This window comes from Idiotropiscis lumnitzeri, chromosome 12 (assembly GCF_059441095.1).
Source record: "Idiotropiscis lumnitzeri isolate Australia: NSW breed Sydney's pygmy pipehorse chromosome 12, RoL_Ilum_1.0, whole genome shotgun sequence".
Classification (NCBI taxonomy): domain Eukaryota; kingdom Metazoa; phylum Chordata; class Actinopteri; order Syngnathiformes; family Syngnathidae; genus Idiotropiscis; species Idiotropiscis lumnitzeri.
Window position 1 is genome coordinate 9,421,790 of NC_142402.1, and position 21,887 is coordinate 9,443,676.

Here is a 21,887-nt window from a genome sequence, read left to right on the forward strand (position 1 = left end):
CAGAAATGATAGTGTCATGTATCTGATCCTCACATTTTGATTATTTTTACTTTCAGAACATAAAGCACTCTCGACCCTGATAACCCCAAATATAGCTGAAAGCAAATAAATACAGGAAAAATCTCAACCACCTGATTTAAGTTTCAATTTAAAAAAATATTTTAATGTTCATGCAATGGTAAATACATCAGTATATAGGAGGATCTCATCACCCAAAATGATCATTTTAATTCATTGTGACCCAGAGAACATTATTATTTCTTTATTGAATGGTCCCAAACATACTTTTAGTGGTTGTTGAATGTTCTGCTTGATTTATTTCTGACTTCTCAGACAAGCCCAGAGATTAGTTTAAAGTTCCTCAATCCTGTTAAAAAAAAATGGTGAAACGTTTCAAGCTCACTGAAGATAAAAGAGTCTGTATTAAAGCAAATTTTGATGCTGAGACAACTAGTTTCAATTGTCCAATATACTGTATTTATTAATCATTGTACAGTGTATAAAATGTCATGCTGCCACACATTGGACAGTTGTTCTTACAATCTATAATGCATTTAACTTATCCTTCACTACAATGACTTTTGGATATTCCTCTGTTGTAGTTTGTTTTAATGTTATGCATACAGTGTATATTAAAAGTCTACACACCCCTGTTCAAATGACAAATTAAAAAATAATAAAGACAAACCTTTATTTTTCAAAATGTATTTTTTTTCCACCATTGCCGTGATCTATAACCTGGATAACATCATTAAATGAATTGAAAACAACACAACCCTGGCATCTGAACCAGGGAGTGTAAACTTCATCGCCACATCGTCGCATTAATCATCGTCACAATAGTGTCAGCGCAAAAGTCTTTGATCAATGAGCTTTGTCTGATAGTTTGTCATACGTTTACTTGAAGTTCACGCATTGGAATTTTCTTCCTCTTCAAGCATGGAGGCTTAATCTTCCAGCAGCGGCAGATGGCGTTGAAGAATCGACAACGGCAGAAAGAGCAGGGGCCGCAGCACGTGTCGCTGGAAGAGCAGCTCTCCCTCAGGAGGCTGCAGCGACGCACGGGCGCCGTCACCACTGGCTTGCATTTCTGAAAAATGTCACAAAGCAGGCTTTGTAAATGGATAATAAATTCTCCACTTTTGAAACAACGCTTAATTTGAACTATCAGAAAGCTGGAATGACACGGTGTTCTGTTTTGTACTAGATCACATGTAAAACTCGAGACCTGAGGGCCCACTAAATCAATTAATGTTGCTAGTAAAATTTATGTTTTTTTGTAATTCATTTTGGAAAAACTATTATCACAAAATGTAACATTTTTTCCACTTTTTACAGATATTGGTTAGTTTTTTTTCTGTTTTTCTACTTTTCTTCACCAAATCCTTTAACTTTTGTTTGTCACTATTTTTCTTGACTTGTGATTTAAAATTCAATCTGCTGTTTAAAACATTTACAGTATCTCAAAAAAGGGAATACACCCCTAACCTTTTTTGTAATATCTTTTCACATGACAACACAGAAGAAATGTAATTATAAAGTAGTCCCTGTATAGTTTGTATAGGAGTGGAAAGGTTAATGAAATGAAAATGTCCAAATTGAGTGATATATATATATATATATTTATATATATATGAACTGCAAAAACATACAGGACTGCGACTCTCCATTGGTGGTGAGATCTTTTGTCTTGCGAATAGTCGTCTGGTCTTCACTTGGGACCCAACTGTGGAAAAGAACAACAAAAAAAATGACGCTTATATTTTATGTACTGGGCAAAATCTCGCTTCTCCAAAACTATTATTTTTTTATGGGGGAAAAATATGTTTTTTTTTGTTTTTTTTAATTATTAAACATTACAAAATAAAAATTCGCAAGCTACTTTTAACTCTTAAGAATGGTAAATGAATCAAAATTGTAAAAAAAAAAAATAAATAAATAAAAATCTTTGTATGTGTATGTATATGAATTTCACTTGAATTCAACAATTGGAATAGATTGTTTCCCACATGGATCTAATTATGAGGAGAAATGGTCACATATGAACTATCTGGCTCTCTGCTGCTCTCTCCAACTTTGTTTAAAGTGTTTGGCTAAAGACCTTTTCCGTTTCAGTAAGACTGGCCCCTGTGGCACAGAGCAATGTCCCATTTCTCACCCTGACTTTAAGCCCATCAAAAACCTTTGCTGGCCTGCTTAATGAAATGGATCTAGCATCTGCAGACTGATTCATATTAAATGGTGAATTAGATTTTGTTCTTACATTCTTTGAGGCGATGACAATCTCCTTGGCTACTTCCCCTAACTACTGGGGATTTTTTTTCATTTCAAACCGCCTTTAATGAAGTTTACTTTGGGTGACCCCGGATCACCTCACAAGGGTGTGAAGTGCTCCTTGGTAATGGTCATGTTTTCTTTGGGCAAACTGTCAGTCAAAACCTAATCTGGTAACATATGACTATTCGGCCTCTTCCTCAAAGTAAGACATAAAAAAAGCAGAAACAGCATGAAAGCTTGATACCGCCTACTGGTTGGGAAAACTTTATTGGTGCCATATGAGATGAAGTACTGAGATAATAAGGTCTTGCCCGCAGCTATCTAAACAAATATCATGTCCAATGGTAAAATCGCTAAATAAACTCGACTTTCACCACATTATCATCGTCTACAGGAAAAATCTGTCGTCCACTGCCACCATTCATACAATTCAATCAAGTAAGTCATAACTTTTTGAAAGTAGATCAGCTTCATTTTCAAAAAAAAAAACAAAAAAAAAAAAACAACAGATGTTTAAAATCATCCCGCCACAGATTGGGGGGGAAAAAGGATTTATCCCGGAGGATCACAGATCACATTTGAATGCTCGTCTGAGTTTGCGTCTTTAAAAAACTCCACGCGCCATCAAGAAAAACAAAATTAAAACAAAGTGATGACATCATTGATTCTAACTTGTACCTGATGTGCTTTATTTGGGCCGTGGCAAATGAACACATTGATTTAATCCAACCTTAAGCAAATTGAGGAAATACCTTTCATCAACGCTTCATCAGTTACCACAGATGTTCCACCACAAATATCGCAGGTACCTTTGGAGACTCCACATTGATACAGAACATGTTTTTTTCTTCTTCTCAATATGAGCACTGTGAAATTTATTTATTTTTAAATATTTCATTATCTATCTGGTGCATTAACATTACATTTTTAAAGAGAGCAAGCCATTTTCAACACTTAAGGTTTTATTATTCGACTGACCAATATTAATTATTCGTGGAAAAAAATGTGAAATTGAGCATATTTGGGCACAACGCTGCACGTCTTGGTTGAATTGAAGATAACTATCTTATGACCGACGTCTCATTCACATGATGAAAAAAATTGTAACAAGCATTGCCTTTTGCCACGGGCTACCAGGTGACCACATGATTGCTTTGGTTTCACGCGTGATCAATTTCCAGATAAGGTAAGTGCAGCATCGAATATGTCAGAGGGCTGTTTTTTTTTTTTTTTTCGAATATGAGTGACTGTAGATAACTTATAAGACTTGTAAGAGCAGCTTTGTCATGTTACGACAAGCTGCTTATTGTTTCAGGAGGGATTGAGCACCAACATATTTTATGATCAAAGAGCCTGGAGGCCCGTTTGACTGTTATTTGGTTATCTCGTTGTAAACAACGAGCAGCGACATGAAGTCCATTATTTCATCTTTATTATGGGATTGCTCCCATCCAAATTGTGAAAACTATCCATCCATCCGTTATCTGAGCCGTTTATCCTCGTAAGGGTCGCACGGGTGGTGGAGCCTAGCCCAGCTGTCTTCGGGCAATAGGTGGGGTACACCCTGGACTGGGTTGCTAGCCAATCACAGGGCACACAAAGACAAACAACCATCCGTGCTCACAAACTCACCTAGGGACAATTAACAGACACGGATCGACGGACGGACACACAGACAGACACGGTTAGATAGACGGATGGATGGACAGACACGGTTAGATAGATAGATAGACGGATAGACGGACGGACGGACAGACAGATAGATGTGCTATTCTGACCTGCATCATTGTCCCGTTGCCTCAAATTTTTCTTGGCGTCCACAACATAGCACAATGGGACGATGAGCATCAACAAATAAAGGCAATTCCCTTTCAGATTGAGTTTTTTCATGTTGACGTGACCTATGGATGAAAAGTCCTCGCCACTTGCCAATAGTTTCCTAAACAGCCACGACTTGCGGCCCTCTCGCTGCTGCTTACTTGAGAAGAGTTTTTGCTGCTTTGAGGAGATTCAACTTATCCTTGATTCATTTCCAGGCTCCACCCACCTGCTTGACAGATTTCAGGGAATCATCCCTTCTCAGGACGCTAGGTTGCCCCGGTTATCATGAACAATATGACAAGGAAAAAGTAGTCTAATTTGTGCTAATTACAAAAAAAAAAAAAAAAAGACCTCTGAGGTTTTTTTATTTTCTTCTTGTTTTTATTTCCTTGTCATCCTATTCTTAATTTCTTCATCATTAATTTCTTCAAGGCAACAAGTCACATCCTACTTACTGTGTTGTAAAGTTAAAATGAATGAAAATAATACTTTTCCATAGGAAGTGGCACATCTTCATTCGATTTGATTTGAATGATTTGGACCAAAAGCCTCGTTGAGCATGTTAAGGATTTTGACGAACCATCATCTTTTGACACGCCTCCAGTGCACCGGACAATTTGGAGGCTGAGAATGGACTCGACATTAAACCGACCAAATCCATGTCTAAGTATTGCCGCAGGGAGTTTAACACAATTTCGGTGAACGTGATCACACGCCAAGCGGCATGTGCCTTTGGTGCCGCTTGTCCCTGCGCAATTAGACAATATATTTGCACCAAACTTGTGCCGAGTCACGAATCCAGGGCCCTTAATCTTTCAAAATAACAAAGATGCATAATAAAATGTTGTAATCGTATGAGAAGTCACAATATTATTTTATTATAGTCAAAGTGTAACAAGGGATGCATGTCATACATGATTTTCGGTAATACAACTTTATGCTCGTAATACTGTCACTTTTCATCTCGTCAAAATACGTCTTTGTTCTTGACTGCACCGAACAGATGGGCCAGTACTACCATGAATGCATAAATAGAAATATTTGGTCTCTATAAACTCAGCACATAGTGGAGTTTTGTGCCACTATAAACTTAATATATTGAAAGATATTGTAACATATTTTTGGCGGTGCAGATGTTTTAACTGAATTCATTCACTTATGCAAGTTTGCTATTTGTTTGTTTGTTAGTTTCAAGTCTTTTGAAAACAATCCATACCATCATTCAAGATGGCTTTTTTTCCATCATTGGATTTTTTAATACTCTGAAGTGAACACAGCCACTAACATCACTCACAAGCTCACGCTTAAAGGCACACATATGAGTTGTTGTCACTGTCGGCTTGTTCCAGTATTTTATGCTAATTATACTTAATAAAAACCAGTGTATGTTTATTCATTCTCTTTTTAAAGAGAGTTTGAGGGGGGCTGGAATGAATTAATGGCATTTCACTTCATTTGAATAGTGAAAATGTATTTAATAAATACTAAATTGGGTTATGAACTTGGTATAAACCAAGCTACCACGTCTTGAAATGAACTAAATTTGGCGACTAAAAAGAGTTTCAGATGTATGGAATTTTGCATTAGGAATTGTGCTATACATTGACTTTCGCAGACAGGACTACGTACAGACAACAGTAATGCATTGACAAACACTTCTGATAAGTGCCAGAAACATTATATTAATGTGTTATTATAAGGATAAAAAAAGCACCCTGTAATATTGTACTTTACAAAGACATATTGTGATGACATATTCTCGTCCCATGTGAGTAATAACACAAATTTCCTGTATGCACCCCTGACTATAATTAATTCCTATTGTATAACTATAGATATGGTTCTTTAAGTCGGCGTGCCTCAGCTATCCGGGGACAGTAGAATGCAGACACTGTGATATACTTGTTTTTTTTTTGTTTTTTTTTGGATAGAACAGAAAAAAAGATATTCTGTATGGCTGTGCATATAGATTTTTTTTTTTTTTTTTTTAGATTAGAAATCCCTTTATTGTCATTCTACTCAAGAGTGCAACGAGATTAGAGATATATGTTGTCTGTTTACGTGTGTTGCTACATTATTTGTGTTCAATTTTCTGGGAAATGCTGAACCCAAAAAAATATTCAGCTCAAGTATGTCCAATGTCATCATTGTACATATTTCAACTTACCTCAAGCTATTGAGTTGGAAATCTAAATCTCTTGGGGCCAAATGCAGATAATATTTCAAGTTGAAACTTCATCTTTGTTTTAGACAAAAAGTCAAACAGACATGGCATGTCCAAGGAACTACATGCATCCAATTCAAGTTCAAAGGTTTCTGAAGGATGATTAATGGAGATTGAAATCCAACAAAACAGTCGGTAAAAAAAGATGTTTCCATACCTTTCTTGAGCCTTGGACTTTATGTTCCTCCTGTCACCATGCATGCCGTTGGTATTAATAGATGAACATTGATGCAGTTGTTAAATACAAAGTGTAATACATTTCGGACAAATGAAGTGAAATTGGATCATTTCCAGTGGGACCCGTGATGATCTCACTGGGTGAAGTCGGTCAATACAAAGTAAGGACAGAGGGGAAATTCATCCCCATAAAGTAGAGGAATCGTATTTCTTGTTGGCAACTACACTCCAAGGCATTGTTGGGAAAGATCATCGAGAGGTACTTCGCTGGCTGCTTGACAACAATTCCAAAAGCGTTTGCCCGACTTCAATAGAAGTGATAAAAACATCAAGTGCGTTCAACAGGACAGAATATGGGATAGTACGATATAAGGCAATGACATAAATAACAGCTTTGTAATTTATGCTCTGACAATAAAAATCTGCCTTTTCCACTCAAAATGGTATCAATCTTTCCGAACATGAAGCCAAACACATGACACGAGATCAAAAACAAAGGTTAATCAATTGTTTGAGAAATGTCTTGGTTTTTATGACGTGAAACATCTGTTTTGTTGCCTGTAGCTCTTCTGTGGGGCTGTTTGGAAGTGCATCCTAATAAAGAAACGGCATATCCACGAGTAAATCCCAAGAATGATGTCCATACACATCATGTTTTCTTCTAAATTATCTGTATCATGTTATTAAAATCATATTTATTAAATGTGGGACAGATGTTACAAGCTTAGGGCTGTTAGATCAAGGCGGTTGGACGGACGGCGTGCCAGTTCATTTCTTGCGCTGAACTGAAAGAAATAAACGCTGCATCAACTACTAATTGTTATTTTTATTGACTTGAAATAAGTGCATGTCTTTGTTCATCTTATGACATAAAAGTGCCTCATGGTCTTCTCATCACCGTCATCACAAAAATAGAGCAGCATAAAGAAACTCATGTTTTATTATACAGTAAGTATATAATATAATTTTATGCCATGTTTCCAATGGATGCACATGATTTTGGCATGTCCCCTATACTGCTCAAGCGTATTTACTGTGGTATGGAAGTGATTAATGATCGTATAAAAAAAGTCATGGTTTTATTGTCCACAAAAAGTTATTTGATCGGACCAGCCATTTTGATCATGTATACTGACTGTATTGTCATGATCATTTTAATCTTACAGTATACAAAATTGTCCGTTATGGGTTAACGAAAAATAAATTTAAAAAACGGGATCCTGGAACCTCTGTGGTCCTGCTAGCCATAACTTCTGTGTGTGCATATTTTGAAATAAATTATTACCGTATTTTCCGGACTATAAGTCGTTACTTTTTTCCTTGATTTTGAACCCTGCGCCCAGTACAACGGTGCAGCTTTTCTGTGGATTTTTCTTTCACCAGTAGGGGCGCTCTATAGTTCAGAAAATACGGCAAATAAATCCTTTTTTTTGTCTCTTGGGTCTGTTAATTAGCAAAGTTGTTGCCGTGTTAAAAGGCACTGTTTTAACAATCTGTTCATGTACCTTTATGTGCATTCACAGTACAAAATCGTTCTGTACATGCAGTAAACAACAATTTTTTTTTCTACATGGAAAACTGCGGGTTGTATATTGTTTTTTGGGAGGTATTGCCGCCGCCCACCCCCCCCAAAAAAGAGTTATGATATACAGGTGTGCCTTATAGTCGGTAAAATACAGTAGGTTTGTGTGATAAAAAAGAAAGTACATACCTACATATGACACCAATAAAACAAACATACTAAATCAATGTCTCCTCCCGACCGTAGCGCTGTCTAATTAAAAGATAATATGATGAAAATATGACATCCCTGCTTCAATAAAATCTTTTCTTAAAAGAACAGAAGTGATATTATTACACAAATTCTTTTTTTCAAGAATAAAAGGATTTTTTTTTTTTAGAATAACAGGGACTTTTCCAGAATAAAAAGCTTAATATTACAAGAATCCGTGATTAGCGGTCAAGGCCTTCAAGGCCTTTCTCTGCTGGCTTAACAAAGAAAAAAAAAAGTAAATCATGATCACATGCTCTTTGTCCGCAAAATGAGAAGGATCCCAGGTACAACGCGGAGTTGGCGGTCTTTTCAAACGAAGACTATCAGACTCTTTTTTTTCCCCTGTGATCCTCATCCCTGTAAAGGCGCTGCAAACTAGCATTTATCACAACAACATTCTCTCCTTCTCATCCAGGGTGCCATTTAAAAACTGCTTTTGTAGTCACAGATTCAACTTCTTCTGCTTGTTCGTACTACTGCCAAAAGCGCAACAAGTTTCCAAGCTGTGTAAGACATGTTTGAATGCAACGGGGGCTTCAGATCATTTAGAAAGGCTGGGGGGCATAATGGGGGGTAGGGGAACTTCAAAGAAACCGCTTCGTGAAACAAAACCCACTGGAAGTCATGGCAAAATTCTTACTGATGCCTCACAAGGAGTCACACGGCTAACTGCTTCTCCATGAGAACCCTCAGGAATAACGGGAATAGATTTGTGAAATGATTCAAAATTACCAAATTGTGTCTCATGAGGTATTGGCCAACACCAGAGAATTATAAAAAAAAAAATAATATTTATTCATTCACTCACTCAATGCAATGTATGAAACTCTCCATGTCTTCCAGTCTGTAGAATGACAAATGGAGAGGAAAAAATGCCACCTAAAGATACCAGCAAGGCCGTTCCAATGTCCATTTTAAGCCACCAGTTTTAAACGAATTAAGGGGCACTTTCCTATTTTGCCATTTACATTCCCGTAAGTCCCAATAATTATTAGAATATTGAAATGTTTCAGTATTTTGATTGGTAGTTTACTTCTTTTTTTTTTCAAATTTAATGGTGGCCCTTTCGCCATTTTAAGACCACATTGTTATTGTGAATTGGTTATAATATTATCAGAGTCCTTGAAATCACACACGCGCACGCAAAGTTAAATCAAGTCAAGTCAAGTCAATTTTATTTGTAAATCAAATGAGTGATCCTTGACTGCAATGGAGTGGAGGCTTCTGGCGCCCTCTAGAGGACACCAATGGCAAATTGAGGTGAAAAGTGAAAACTATTCGGATTAGAAAAATGTATTTATCCCCGCGAAGCAATAAAAGAGAGCGCATCACGCTTATTTGCACAAGTTAACAACATAAATTAAGTAAGGGCATACATGAGTGGAAATGTGTCCGCGTATGATAATTATTGAGAGTTTGTTAGAACGTAAACACGCGGGACTTTTGTCATCAAAAGGTTGATGTGGTTCGTCCTCTCATTCAGGGTCTTTCTCAAATGTTCAACTTCTCTCTGCTTTTCCATCAGTTCCCTCTGCAGGTGATGGTTCGTCTTCTCCAGAGATGCACAGAAAGCCTACAAAACATAAAACTGTTTTAATAATAAAATATATACTATCGTAAGCACAACAATAATAGTTAAGTTCAATTCATTTTCACTTGGTGATTCTTGACTTGTAGTTGGAAATGTAGTCACAAATATTGTATGAAAAAGTATAAGGTTCGTGAGCGTACTTTCATGAAAACTATTGACTACTGTTATTGTTTTAAACAGTAAAATTTTAAATAAAAATAGCCATTGAAAAACTGAGCACGCTAACAAAACACTCCTCGTTTGACATTTCTCATTCAAAATTTGCTTAAAATGTGCCATTGTATGAGTAATTGTAGACTTGACTAGCGAAACGCTACAATTTGAGCCAACTTCTGTCTTTCATCATTCAACAGGTTGAAAAATGTGCAGACTAGAGTAAGCAATTGTTAGGTGAATGCGTAGCTATTAGAAAAGATGAGGTATAACCGACCCTGCTTTCTTCTAGACTGTCGAATAGGCCTGGAGATTCACTCATGCAGAGAAACTGCCTGACAGAAACGCTAGGAACATAAAAGTCAAGCGTTACCAAACCATGTAATTATCATTAGTCACAGCAGGATCACACTCATTCTTTACATTTTTTTTCAGTGAGACCAAAAAATTCGGGCGTGCATGTATGATCTCTGAGTCTGAATGTGAATTCTTAACACTCGTTTTTTTTACCATCAGATTTCAAACACACAACTCAGACAGCAACCCAAAAGTTTTATTTACAAGAATATATTCTATATAGGCCCACTAGTGGAAGCACGGAATTTTGATTGAATAATGCGCTTGTGGAATATAAATTAAGCAGGAAAATCCACCAGTATTTGTACACGTCTTTTTGTCACTTGCTGTCGACTGAAAAGGATATCACAGTTGCTCAAGACTCAGGTCACGACATATCATGACTTTGCTTCAGAGACAGATCACTGGTCGTTAACTGAGCCCTGAACACCTGTGATGTCATTTTCAGTTGCCAAAAGAGACAAAATGGCCGCCCCCTGAAATGGATAAAAACAGGTAGATTTTGCTGCTTAACACATTATCCACAAGCGTAATATAAATCAGAATGCCATGTTTAGACTAGTGAAGGTGCATAGAACATGTAATTTAAAAAAAAAATGACTTCACCTTTAAGACATTGTGATCAATGATATTTAAGGCAATTTGTTTTACACTGAAATGTTTGATGGTAAAATAATTCAGTGTCAGACATTCACATTCAAACTAAGATGGCAGAAATGTTCACTTATTTTTTTTAAATGTTACAAATTCAAATTTAGATGTCAGGGATTATATTTATTCACCACACAATACCTGTTTCTGATGTCTTTGTGATAAGTCAGATTCTGCAGAAAGCGCTGCAAACCAGTTTGCCTCTGGTCCAGAAACTCCTCGTCGTAGTTGTCTTTGAACCAGCGTTTTGGAGGCAAAACTAAGTGGACGCTTGGAAACAAATCGCTGAGCTTCAAAAATCAAATCAAAAGAATAATATTACAGTCTGTCCAATTTCTATCACTCTCAATCCGTTTGTTCTCTAATACGGATTTGACCACATTGTCTTGGATTTTACTCGAATAGAAACGTGTGATAGCCTGTCTCACCTTTTCTTGGAGTCTGCAGAAGTCTGTGTATCGTCTAAAGATTATCCAGCTGTCCCCTTGACTGCCGAGCACTAGGATCTTGTAAACCTGTGGCACAAAGGCCATTGGACTATAATGTATGTACAAGTTATGTAAGCGTTTCAAGACGCCAGGAGACGTGCTCATGTTAGGTTAGCCGCATACATCTCTAAAAAAAAAAATGTTCTCCCTGGGACTTCAGGAAATAAAGAACTGAAAGCAGGGATATAGCATACTTAAATTTTAAGACATGGTCCATGACAGCCCAACGGAGTGAAGAAAGAGATTTTAAGTCTTGAATTTCCTTGCACTTATAAAAGAGACAGTTGTATGCTTTGCTATATTTTGTACAAACCTTGGACTGGTTGTTGTTCATTTACAGTTTTCACGGTGTAGACGCACCTATCACAAAATGACACACCTGCGTATTGAGGTGAGTGACAGCTCCAATCATCTTCAATTAGGCAAGAATGCAAGTCAGATGTTACCGTAAACTTTTCCCTCCCCTTGAGAGTTTCGTGGTCCTGCAGTGTCACGGTGAAGGGTCTCGCCACCAAACTATCTCCAAGGATCCCGTCACTCTCCGTCTCAAGAAAAATATTTCTTCTTCTCTTTGACTCATCTCCCATTTGGTAAATGAGATGTTAAAATGGACAGGGGGAAAAAATGTTCTAAATGAAATGTAAAGTAATGCTGCCTGGTGAGCTTCAGCTTTTCACACTAACACCTTCCTAGTTGGAACATCAGTAACAACACAAGCAGATGTTTTGGAATTTACTTTATGTAAGCAGCAATAAAATGGTAAATGATTTGTCAACGCTGTATTCATTACAGAATTTACGTTTGCAGTCGTCGTAGCGTGTCTCGTCACCTTTGGAAGGAAATGGTGAAAAAAACCTAAGGTTGAAATACAGAGACTGCCTCGTTTTATTTGCAGCAGTTCTAAAATGAGGCCAAAATGCAGTGACAAATACAACCATGGAAAGCCATTTGAGCGTTTATTCTAAGGAAGAGCAAAGATAGCCCACCGTCGAAGGTACCCCTCAATTGATTTTTGTACAGCACAAAAATGCTTTGTCTGCCATTTAACTTGTAAGATGTAATAAAACTTTTCACCAGATGCAACAATTTACAGCATTCCTATCCCTGGTAAGGTCTTGCAAACTACAAATACTACCTCAAAAAGATCATCAAGCATGACTAAAAAGCAATGGCTGAAATATAAAATTGTCCAGTGGAGGGCCCTCTCCTCATCCTGCGAGTGACAGGAGGGCTCATTCATACCGGATTTCAAGAGAGGGAGGCCCCATCCCTCCTTCCCAAAAGACTGTAAAGAGGGTGTGTGAAAGCATTTGCATTTGGCTACCCATACACTATGTTGGCTACACTAACTTTTTAAGCTACATTGTGAAGAGAACATCTCGATCCAGTGAATGAGAGTCCCCAGAGCCTTTTCCACATCCTCCTCCTCCAGGTAAAGTGATTGACTTTCTTGTCTTGTTTTCATGTGAATGTAAAACAAGCCCTTTTGTCATTGTCCTATTGAATTTTTTTTTTTTTAAACGCCCAACTATGTAATTACGTTGGTTAATACATGAATCAAATGCACGGCCGCGCCTTTGAGTGCCTTTAGTTTGTTAAATGTAATGGAGTGGTAATAAATAACAAAAGTACTAGTTCAACAGCTTGGGAACCACATCATCCAGACGTTGCGATACATTTATGGAAGAAAAAAAAAAAAGTATTGTTGCAAAATAGCATTTGTAAACATTAAAATTGTATATCTTTTTTTAAACAACTATACATGCTAAAACAATATTAACAAACTGAAAATTAACTTGTACAAAAATAATATAATAACATTTAAATGTGTTAAGACTGATCTTTTCTTTTGGGTAAAGTGCAACAATTCATATTACATATGAATTCACCGGAAGTTGCCTGTGAGCCACGCTAATTTTCCTTCACCCTGCACTGATATTTAAAGCATTTTCATATTACGACAAAACCCATGATGTCTGTAGCCAGAGGCTGAGCTGCATTGTGTTTGTTTGCACAGAGCATGGCAGTGATGGCCATCGAAAAATAAACACAACCATTTGACCTCTCTCGAACTGGGCCGTATCACTAATTTACTGATGAATGCAAAAATTTGTCCGAATCATAGTAAACTGCCTTTTTGTGTGTAACTAGCTCACTAAATTCGGGTCTTAAACCAAGCATCACCTGCAACTTTTTTACTCCATGTCCCAGTTCCCGTCTCACTTGTTAAGAATCACTGCTCTAAAGGATTTATATCCTGGTGATGTTGAAAAGGTTCAATATTTGTTTTAGGCCAACTCCCTAACAGATGTTTTAACTGGTCGCCTAATCGGTGTCAGGCCAAAGCAATGTTAGCTAAGGTATTGGAGAACAATCACTGGATTTTTTTGTTGCCATCATTTTTAAACAAGTGTCAGTTATTCTACTATTACAGAGGTGCACTACAAAACAACATTGACAAGAGAAATTTATTCATCAAAGTCACGACATTTAATTGTGTTACACTGTATCAATTTGTACTGCAGTATTTGTGAACTGAAGACTTGAAAAATGTGGACATACTTGAAACTCGAGTATCCAAAAATTGTATTACTGTTACTCACGATCACCGCCTTCTAGTGTCATTGGATGCTAATAGCAAATATTGGAAATGCCACAGATGGGCGAATGAGTAGCATCTGCGTGGTGGTTTTGTTATCACACTTTAATCAAGGAATATTTAAACACAAATGGTGCAGCAACTTATGTAGACAGACAATATAATAATACTTACAAGCATATATTATTATTACTATTTTTAATGCCACTCACAATAGTTGTGAATGTCCTCTCTTTGTTTGTCTTCATGGCTATATTATTCTGACCCCTGGTGGCCAAATCGTGCGCACCAGAAGGAGCCGTAACAAATTAGTCACGCAGCACAAATTGTTTAATTCTTTACATTCTATTTGATTGTGTTTGGTAAAGTGCTACTTTCCTCATTAAGAACACATGACAAAAATTGGATCGGGTTTCTTTAGGAAGGCTGAAACGGATTTATTGCATTTCCATTCATTTCAATGGGAAAAGAAATACTAGATTTGAAATACTAGCGTTTTGATATTACAGTACAGTTGCAGAACCACAGTGTTTTTCATTGCAGAATTTTAATGTTAACATGAAAATGTTGGAGCCAATTCCTTTCCAGATCACCTCTGCCATTTCAAGTAAAGCACTGATTACCTACGTTTGTCAACTCGTCAAATGTTCCGTCAAGTCTCCCATCTAGCTACATGTGAGCGTGTTCACGTCACAGTGAGCAGTGTTTTCAATGTATGGAAAGAGGAGTGAGGGGAGAGTTTGTTTGGAGGTGTTCTTGGACACACACATAAACATACTGTACACAAGGGGGACTGTGTGCTGCTTAACGCATCTACCACATAAGGAGGCCAGTGTGTATACAAGCCACACCTCTTATTCTGTCTCAATGATGTTTTTATTTTTTTTTATTTATTTATTTTTTTACCAGCAGGATTGCTAAATCTCACCAGAAGAAATCACTTCATTTTATACCAAAATCCCAAGCAAATCAAACACACTCTCTCCTGCTGTCAGTTAAAGAGAAGCTAAACGTGTTTACTCCGTGAAAGAAACAGGAAAATCGGCATGTTCTTGCCACCACCATCACGAGTCGGGTTTTACTTGTTTCAGAGCCTGGAGGTAATGTGACTGCGGTTCTCAGGTGAGACCAGCCTGTTTTGTGGGTGCACATTCCTTCAGTAGGCTCCTATACGTTGATGAAGAGGCAAGCAAGTGCTGAAGGAACATTATGTCTGGACAGAAGCTGTGGCAGTTACAACATGTAAGCCATTCCATAAAATATCTACTGTGACATGACATATTCTCCCGGGGATTTAAGTCAGAATTTTTGGGCTGTGCACATTTCTACCATCGATTTAATTGTGTCGGTTATGCACCTTCAATAAAATGCACGCAATCTGGGTGTCGACAGTGGATGTCAGAGTGACGCCGAGAATTGTGTCAGTGCGCGCATTCTCCCGCACAAGTTCACTGTAAAAAATGGGGCGTGATATTAACATCCAAAAAGTTTTTTCTCTTAGACATTCTAAGTAAATTTTACACAAATAAATAAATTTCACTAGTTCATTAGATTAAAAAAATGCCACTTAAGGGAAGTTAGGTTTTACTTCTTCACACAGCTCGTTTCATACCGAAGAGGACTCAATGTGATTGAGGCTTGAACCAACAACCTTTGGCTTTTGAGGGAGCTGCTCTACACCTGAGCTAAGGCTCTGCAACTTGGGCTGAGTATATTGAGTATAAAAAAACTCTAGGATTCCGAGGTTTGCACCTGACCAACAATCGCTCAGGTGTAGAATGGCAGTTACCCAATCTTGGGGTTATGGGACCGATCCTCTCCCGCATTGAGCTCATTTGTGAATGAAATTACAAAAACATAATGTGGGTTCAACCTTGGCGTGAATTTTTAGATTTAATGAACTTGCACTCAAAAACGCTTCTTGTAAAATTTACTTGCGTGAAAAAACTTTACTAGGATTTTTCAAGTGAGTATCACTCCCCATTTTTTACAGAGTACGCGTCTATTGGCCTCCGCACTCCTGAGGCTGTACTGAGGTCTAGATCCTTTTGAAGGCATATTGCATTTAGAGTCAAATAGACACTTGCAGACCGCTCTCCACCCCAATAGTACGTGTCCGCGTGGGACCCCAATGACTCTTGAAAGACCAACAGGTTCACTTTCCTGAGACAACCTTTGAAACTGTCATGGAAACGCAGATTATGTTTGGAGATCTACAGTATCTGCTTGATTGGCAATGTTTTTCTGACTTTTCCCAAAGGACTCTTCAGAATCTCCGCAGGAAGAATCCTCCACCATGGTGTCCACCATACATTCCAGAAGGCTGAAGTATCTGTCGCTGGTGGTTCTCGTGTTGCAGACCAGCTCACTGGTACTCACCATGCGCTACTCCCGAACTCTGAAGCAAGATGGTCCCCGCTACCTCTCTTCGTCCGCTGTAGTGTCAACCGAGATGATCAAGATCTTCGTCTGCACCCTTCTGGTCTTTAAGGAGAACAGTGAGTACAGTCGTCTTTTTGCGCACTGACTGTATCATAGATAATTTAACGTGGCGGGTTGGGGAATCTTGGGGAAATAATTATTCCAAATGGACAAATGGAGCAGGGGTGGGCAAACTTTTTGATTGGTGGGCCACTATGGGTTCTAAAATTTGACAGAGAGTAATATCACCTCATTGTAGAAAAAAAATAAATTTAATTTTAAATGAAAATGAACAAAACCATTACAACAAAATATATGTATTTGACACACCACAGTATTCAGAAAATATTAAACATTAACAAGGTTTATTCATTAAATTTTTGGCGGGCCGCATTTGGCCCCCGGGCCATAGTTTGCCCACACCTGCTTTAGAGTCTACATAGTGGACTCAATATGAATAGAGACACCATGCAAAATATATTTTTTACATTTTTTCATGTATATTCAGCTAGCCTACGGGATTTGATTCTGTTCCTCTATCATCTCAGTACCGGACCGCGTCTTTGCTCGATGGGTAGCTGACAAGACTCTCTCTGTGTTGGTAAGATTTCAGTGTGCATGCCATGAAGCAGCTGTTGAGGGAGGAGATTGTGAGCAAGCCTCTGGAGACCATGAAGCTGGCCATTCCTGCAGGAATCTACACACTGCAGAACAATCTACTCTATGTTGCTTTATCCAACCTGGACGCGACCACCTATCAGGTTACACACGTGCCAGTTCACTGTTTATGCATGGCTTGCCTGCACCGCACTATCTTGCAGGGCCGTAAATGTTCATTTTAAATACTGCTGAGTTAATAATAACACAATTTGGGGTCAAAAATTGACCGAGCCACTTTTTGGGTCACTTGTTGTTTCTTTGTTTTGAACATAACAACCCAATTTTTCCGATTATTTTCTGCAAAAGCAACCTATAAAATTGGGTCAAATTGACCCAAGTAGTGGATCGGTCCATTTTTGACCCAAAATTGTCTTATTTTGATTTTATTTATTTTTAAAGGACACTTATTATTGAAAATGTATTTGTTTTTAACTGCTTGTATTCAAATATTTGTGTGCCATGCATCAAGTAAGAAATTACACATCAAAGCAAAACTTTTTTGGGTCACGTATTTGTCAAAATGTGTCTACTGTATGAGTACAAAGTACTGAGGCCAAAATGCATAGATCCGCACACTGATTGACAAAGTGCAATTTGGTGGCTTGTGCATTTAAGTACAGTAATAATAAAATGAAGCAACAACTATCTGTAGGCATAAAAAACAGGATTGAAGGGGATTGACAGTCAACAATCCCGCACATTTATACCAATATTACACACTCATCATGTAAACAGGAACAACCCTAGGATGAAAAACATTGGTTAGAATTGTGAAGAATTAAGAAACTTTTGTCTCATTGTACTTTTTAGATGAGATTTTAATGAATTTCAAGTCATTGATCGTAGAATGCAAAATGGTGACAATTGATCACCTCAATTGGCAATTAGCTAGCGAATTAGTGCATGAGATAGAAGTAGATTATGAGATTGTACCAGAAAGCAAAGCCACAGCAAAAAAGAAATGATTTATTTGTGTACCAAATGTAGAGTGACAGCCCATTAAATGAAACTTCATTATTGCATTTAATTTATACTTGTTCCAGCTTTATGAGTGGGATGAGCTTTGTTCTGGATATGCGTGCATTTTATTTCATGAAACTCTGAATGTGGACGGTACGATAAATGCAATTTGCTTTCATTTAGTTTAGTTTGAAATTACACATACTTACAGTAAACTGAAAATCTGCCATGGAAATAATATTTTTCTTTAAGCTTGTGTTTAAGCTTATTTTTTTTTTTTTATAAAATTCACTCATAAGGAAAAACAAATGTATGCAATTCAACCTGTTAGCAACTATTTGGGTTTAGAATCCAACTACATTTACTCTCTTATCAAAACTTTCACACCAAACATTTGCTCTGATTGCAATATAGACTCAACACAGCAATTCAAGGGCCTTCTGAGTATGACTGGAATTGAACACGCATTTTTGTTTTCGATAAATTGGGGGCTTATCAAACCAATCACAAAATTCAGCAAAAGCACATGAGTGTAAACATTAGTCAAAGTAAGGCAGTAAAAGCAAGCGAATGAAAAATAATGAAATAAAACAACCACATTGGAACATAAAAGTTGAATGCACGAAACACTTTCCGTAACGTGTGCAACATTCTCGTGTAAATCTTATAGATGAAGAAGAGTGTCTTGAATGCTTTTCTGTGATTTGTTTTTGACAGTGAGGAAAGAAAATTGTATGTTAATACATTACATTATGTCATTTACTTGGCCTCAATTTCTAATTTAAATTATTTGATGAAAAATAACACCATGCATATATTTTCAAAAATATATTGGTTAGGTGATACATGGTTTGTCAGTCTCTTGTAATTCAACGAAAATGTACCTATATAAATGTTTAAAATCAAGCAGTTTAAAAACTAAATATAGTTGTATTGAACAAAAGTAAAATACAACTGAACTGCACTTGAGCACATGTACTGCACTCTAGTTTATGAAATGGTTCAAGCTTAGCATATCAAGCACGCTGGCCAAAGATAAATTCATGCGTGTCCAAATCACAACTACTAACTAGACGAGTGTGATTTTTCTTCTATTTAGGTCACGTACCAGTTGAAGATTTTGACCACAGCGCTGTTCTCAATCTCCATGTTGGGCAGGAAGCTGGGTTTATATCAATGGCTGTCGCTCTTCGTCCTAATGGCTGGAGTCACGCTAGTTCAGGTCGCCACTAAAACGATAGAAACACTCAAGTGTGGCTGCTCCATTCTCAAATGAATAAATGAATCTGATTTTGTTTTTGCTCAAACATCCGCAGTGGCCCACGACATCTGAAGGAGATTCAGAGCAGAAAGTCCGCTCCGCAGGCAACCGGTTTGTGGGTCTGATGGCTGTGCTCATGGCATGCATTTCCAGTGGCTTTGCTGGGGTCTACTTTGAGAAAATTCTGAAGGAGACCAAACAGAGTTTGTGGGTTCGTAACATACAACTGGGTGAGCAACCTTTTCTTATGTGCCGTGGCTTTTTCATGACGTTGATGGTTTTCTCATTTGAGAATTGAAATGAATTTACAGTCATTGCTTCCGGAAGTAAATTTCTTTGTGGTTTTTAACTGTACATGCGATAAACATTGCAATACTGTTAAGAATCGTAGTGTTCGTGACTGAATCACTGATCTATATGATTTCTACAAGTTGAAAGACTACTATCATTATTGGCTATACAGATTTGGGAAGTGTTCCTCTATTTTTAAACTGAGGTCACCTCACCGAAACAGAAAACAGAAAAATTCGACATGGTCATTTGTTTCCTGCAGGTGTGTTCGGGTCTGTGTTTGGCGCATTAGGAATGATGGTGTATGACGGTGAGCGAGTGACACAGTCTGGAATGTTTCAAGGCTACAACAAAATCGCTTGCGCAGTTGTTGTCTTGCAGGTATGAGATTTATTTTTTGTTTCAGTTTATCCCTTTTTCTTCTTCTTTGATACTTCTATTTAATGAGCAAGCTCTGCTTTATAAACTGATTAATTAAGCTATTATTAATTAACCTCTTTATCTGGCTAGTTATCATGCTAGCTAGCTAGCTAAACTGTCATGAAGGGTTTTGTTGCATTTGCTGGACTAAATTAAGTGCGTGTTTGGTTCCGATGAGTTGGTTTGAGACACTGTTTTGTGTGTCCGCAGGCTTTAGGAGGCTTGGTCATAGCTATGGTCATTAAATATGCCGACAACATTCTGAAAGGTTATGCTACCTCACTGTCCATCATCGTGTCCACGGTGATTTCATATTTCCTGCTGAAAGACTTCAAACCCACTGGGTAAACACTTGCATGCAAATGACACACTCCTTTCAGTGATTTGAATTGTAAATGACTGTTCATGATGATTTTTTTTTTTAATCTGCTTCTAGTTACGTCTGTTTACATTTGTTTTTAACACATTTATCACCTTTTCATTCCTTCTGCTATCTCCTGGTGCTTGTCAGTGTGTTTTTCTCAGGGGCAGCGCTGGTTATTGCAGCCACATTTCTGTACAGCTATGAACGCAAACATCCCACTGTCACCCCTGTTAAAGTATAAAGGAGAGAAGACCCCCCCGCCAGCAAAACACAAATGGAGCAGGACTCTGTGAACTGCGGGAACAAGCTGGATATGTGTTAGAAAAAAAAAAAAAAAATGTTACTGACAGTCTGCAATGACTCTGACCAGATATGCCCTTGCATCACTGCAACTTTGCCCAAAGAATGACAAAACAATCGTTATGCATCGATACATAATGTTGTGAAAGACAACTCTGTAAGAAAGTATTGTCGTACCTTATTAGAGACAACGGGACTTGACTGTATATTTTAATTTTATTAAAGTGTCGGTTAATGGATGCAAAGAAGTGTTATCCTCCAAAGCTGATGTTTAATAGTGAGGAGTGTGCCAACCTCAAAAAGACCAAATCTTGAATGAGCCTCCTTCTAGTGGAGGAAAGACAAACACAAATACCTTTTGAAAATGCAGATAAAAATAAAGAGATTCGAGACAAAGTCATCACATATGCTGGTGTTATTAATTTCAAATGAATGCTTTTGCGTTGGAACAAATGAATGAACTACCCAGTAAAATAAATTCAGATATTTGTTTCTTATTTAAATATTTTCAATGTAAAAGAACTGAGAGCCTTTCTTGGCATGGCTATCTATCCATCCATCCATCCATCCAACCATTTTCTAGAGAAAAATGCCTCTTATGCCACAAACTAGAGAACAGGCTGATGTCTTTATTTGAATGCCAAAGTGCTTTTTGTGTTCCGGGTAAAATAATGGACAGTATTTTTTATGAGTCTAACCGCAAGGTGCTGTCTTACTGCACATTGGTGGAATTTTCTTCCTTTTAGTCATTCCCTAGACTTTGATTGCACAGGTAGAAATAGGCACCATTACGGGATGGACTGTAGCCAACTACCGGGCCAATCATCGCGACATCCCTCATTTGCAATAAAATCAGGGTGTTCGGACCACAGGCCGTGCTGAGATCTTGATATAAGTGTGTTTACACACGTAAAATGCAAGCTCTCCCCTTGCGGATGACGTAGACAGCCACGGATGTGGCGTGGACAGTTGGAAACCACCTTGCCACCACAACCGTGCATCCGTGTGTCAACACACCCCAAGACCTCTATAGGTGTGCTGCGTGCTCTAAAATATTTTAAGATGATACGACTACATTGTTGTATGAGCCGCGGGCTG

General features: G+C 37.8%; 3 protein-coding genes across 4 annotated transcripts; 1 reads left to right on the forward strand and 2 right to left on the reverse strand.

Moving 5' to 3' along the window:
• Positions 1–658: 658 nt before the first annotated feature.
• Positions 659–4,255, reverse strand: asip2b (agouti signaling protein, nonagouti homolog (mouse) 2b). The gene is made up of 3 exons (XM_088311537.1): positions 4,056–4,255; positions 1,653–1,726; positions 659–1,090 (listed from the first exon to the last, which is right to left on the reverse strand). The coding sequence occupies exons 1-3, from the start codon at positions 4,165–4,167 to the stop codon at positions 890–892; spliced, it is 387 nt and encodes a 128-aa protein (XP_088167663.1). The 5' UTR covers positions 4,168–4,255; the 3' UTR covers positions 659–889.
• Positions 4,256–9,678: 5,423 nt separating this feature from the next.
• LOC148325797 (sorting nexin-16-like) lies at positions 9,679–12,100 on the reverse strand. Its single transcript, XM_088311260.1, has 5 exons — positions 11,960–12,100; positions 11,454–11,540; positions 11,167–11,315; positions 10,295–10,364; positions 9,679–9,846 (listed from the first exon to the last, which is right to left on the reverse strand). Exons 1-5 carry the CDS (start codon positions 12,098–12,100, stop codon positions 9,679–9,681), a joined length of 615 nt encoding a protein of 204 aa, XP_088167386.1.
• Positions 12,101–12,828: 728 nt separating this feature from the next.
• On the forward strand, positions 12,829–21,189 carry slc35a3b (solute carrier family 35 member A3b). 2 transcript variants are annotated; one of them, XM_088311080.1, is made up of 8 exons: positions 12,829–12,945; positions 16,373–16,610; positions 17,140–17,294; positions 19,253–19,375; positions 19,470–19,644; positions 19,968–20,086; positions 20,336–20,469; positions 20,637–21,189. In XM_088311080.1, the coding sequence occupies exons 2-8, from the start codon at positions 16,409–16,411 to the stop codon at positions 20,728–20,730; spliced, it is 1,002 nt and encodes a 333-aa protein (XP_088167206.1). In that variant the 5' UTR covers positions 12,829–12,945; positions 16,373–16,408; the 3' UTR covers positions 20,731–21,189. The 2 variants fall into 2 exon arrangements, with proteins under 2 accessions (XP_088167206.1, XP_088167205.1); XM_088311079.1 differs by lacking the exon at positions 12,829–12,945 and adding an exon at positions 14,972–15,354.
• The last annotated feature ends 698 nt before the right edge of the window (positions 21,190–21,887 follow it).

What these genes read in the sequence shown, in the direction of transcription:
- asip2b (XM_088311537.1), bottom strand. Translation starts at nt 4,167, where the DNA reads ATGAAAAAACTCAATCTGAAAGGGAATTGCCTTTATTTGTTGATGCTC. An exon ending in GCAACGGGACAATGATGCAG is followed by an intron (nt 1,727 to 4,055) that starts GTCAGAATAGCA and finishes TCTTTTCCACAG; the next exon opens with TTGGGTCCCAAGTGAAGACC. An exon ending in CAATGGAGAGTCGCAGTCCT is followed by an intron (nt 1,091 to 1,652) that starts GTATGTTTTTGC and finishes GACATTTTTCAG; the next exon opens with AAATGCAAGCCAGTGGTGAC.
- LOC148325797 (XM_088311260.1), bottom strand. Translation starts at nt 12,100, where the DNA reads ATGGGAGATGAGTCAAAGAGAAGAAGAAATATTTTTCTTGAGACGGAG. An exon ending in CACAAAGACATCAGAAACAG is followed by an intron (nt 10,365 to 11,166) that starts GTATTGTGTGGT and finishes TTATGTTCCTAG; the next exon opens with CGTTTCTGTCAGGCAGTTTC. An exon ending in ACAGTCTAGAAGAAAGCAGG is followed by an intron (nt 9,847 to 10,294) that starts GTCGGTTATACC and finishes TATGTTTTGTAG; the next exon opens with GCTTTCTGTGCATCTCTGGA.
- slc35a3b (XM_088311079.1), top strand. Translation starts at nt 15,322, where the DNA reads ATGTCTGGACAGAAGCTGTGGCAGTTACAACAT. An exon ending in TCTGGTCTTTAAGGAGAACA is followed by an intron (nt 16,611 to 17,139) that starts GTGAGTACAGTC and finishes TGTGTTGGTAAG; the next exon opens with ATTTCAGTGTGCATGCCATG. An exon ending in GGTTCGTAACATACAACTGG is followed by an intron (nt 19,645 to 19,967) that starts GTGAGCAACCTT and finishes TGTTTCCTGCAG; the next exon opens with GTGTGTTCGGGTCTGTGTTT.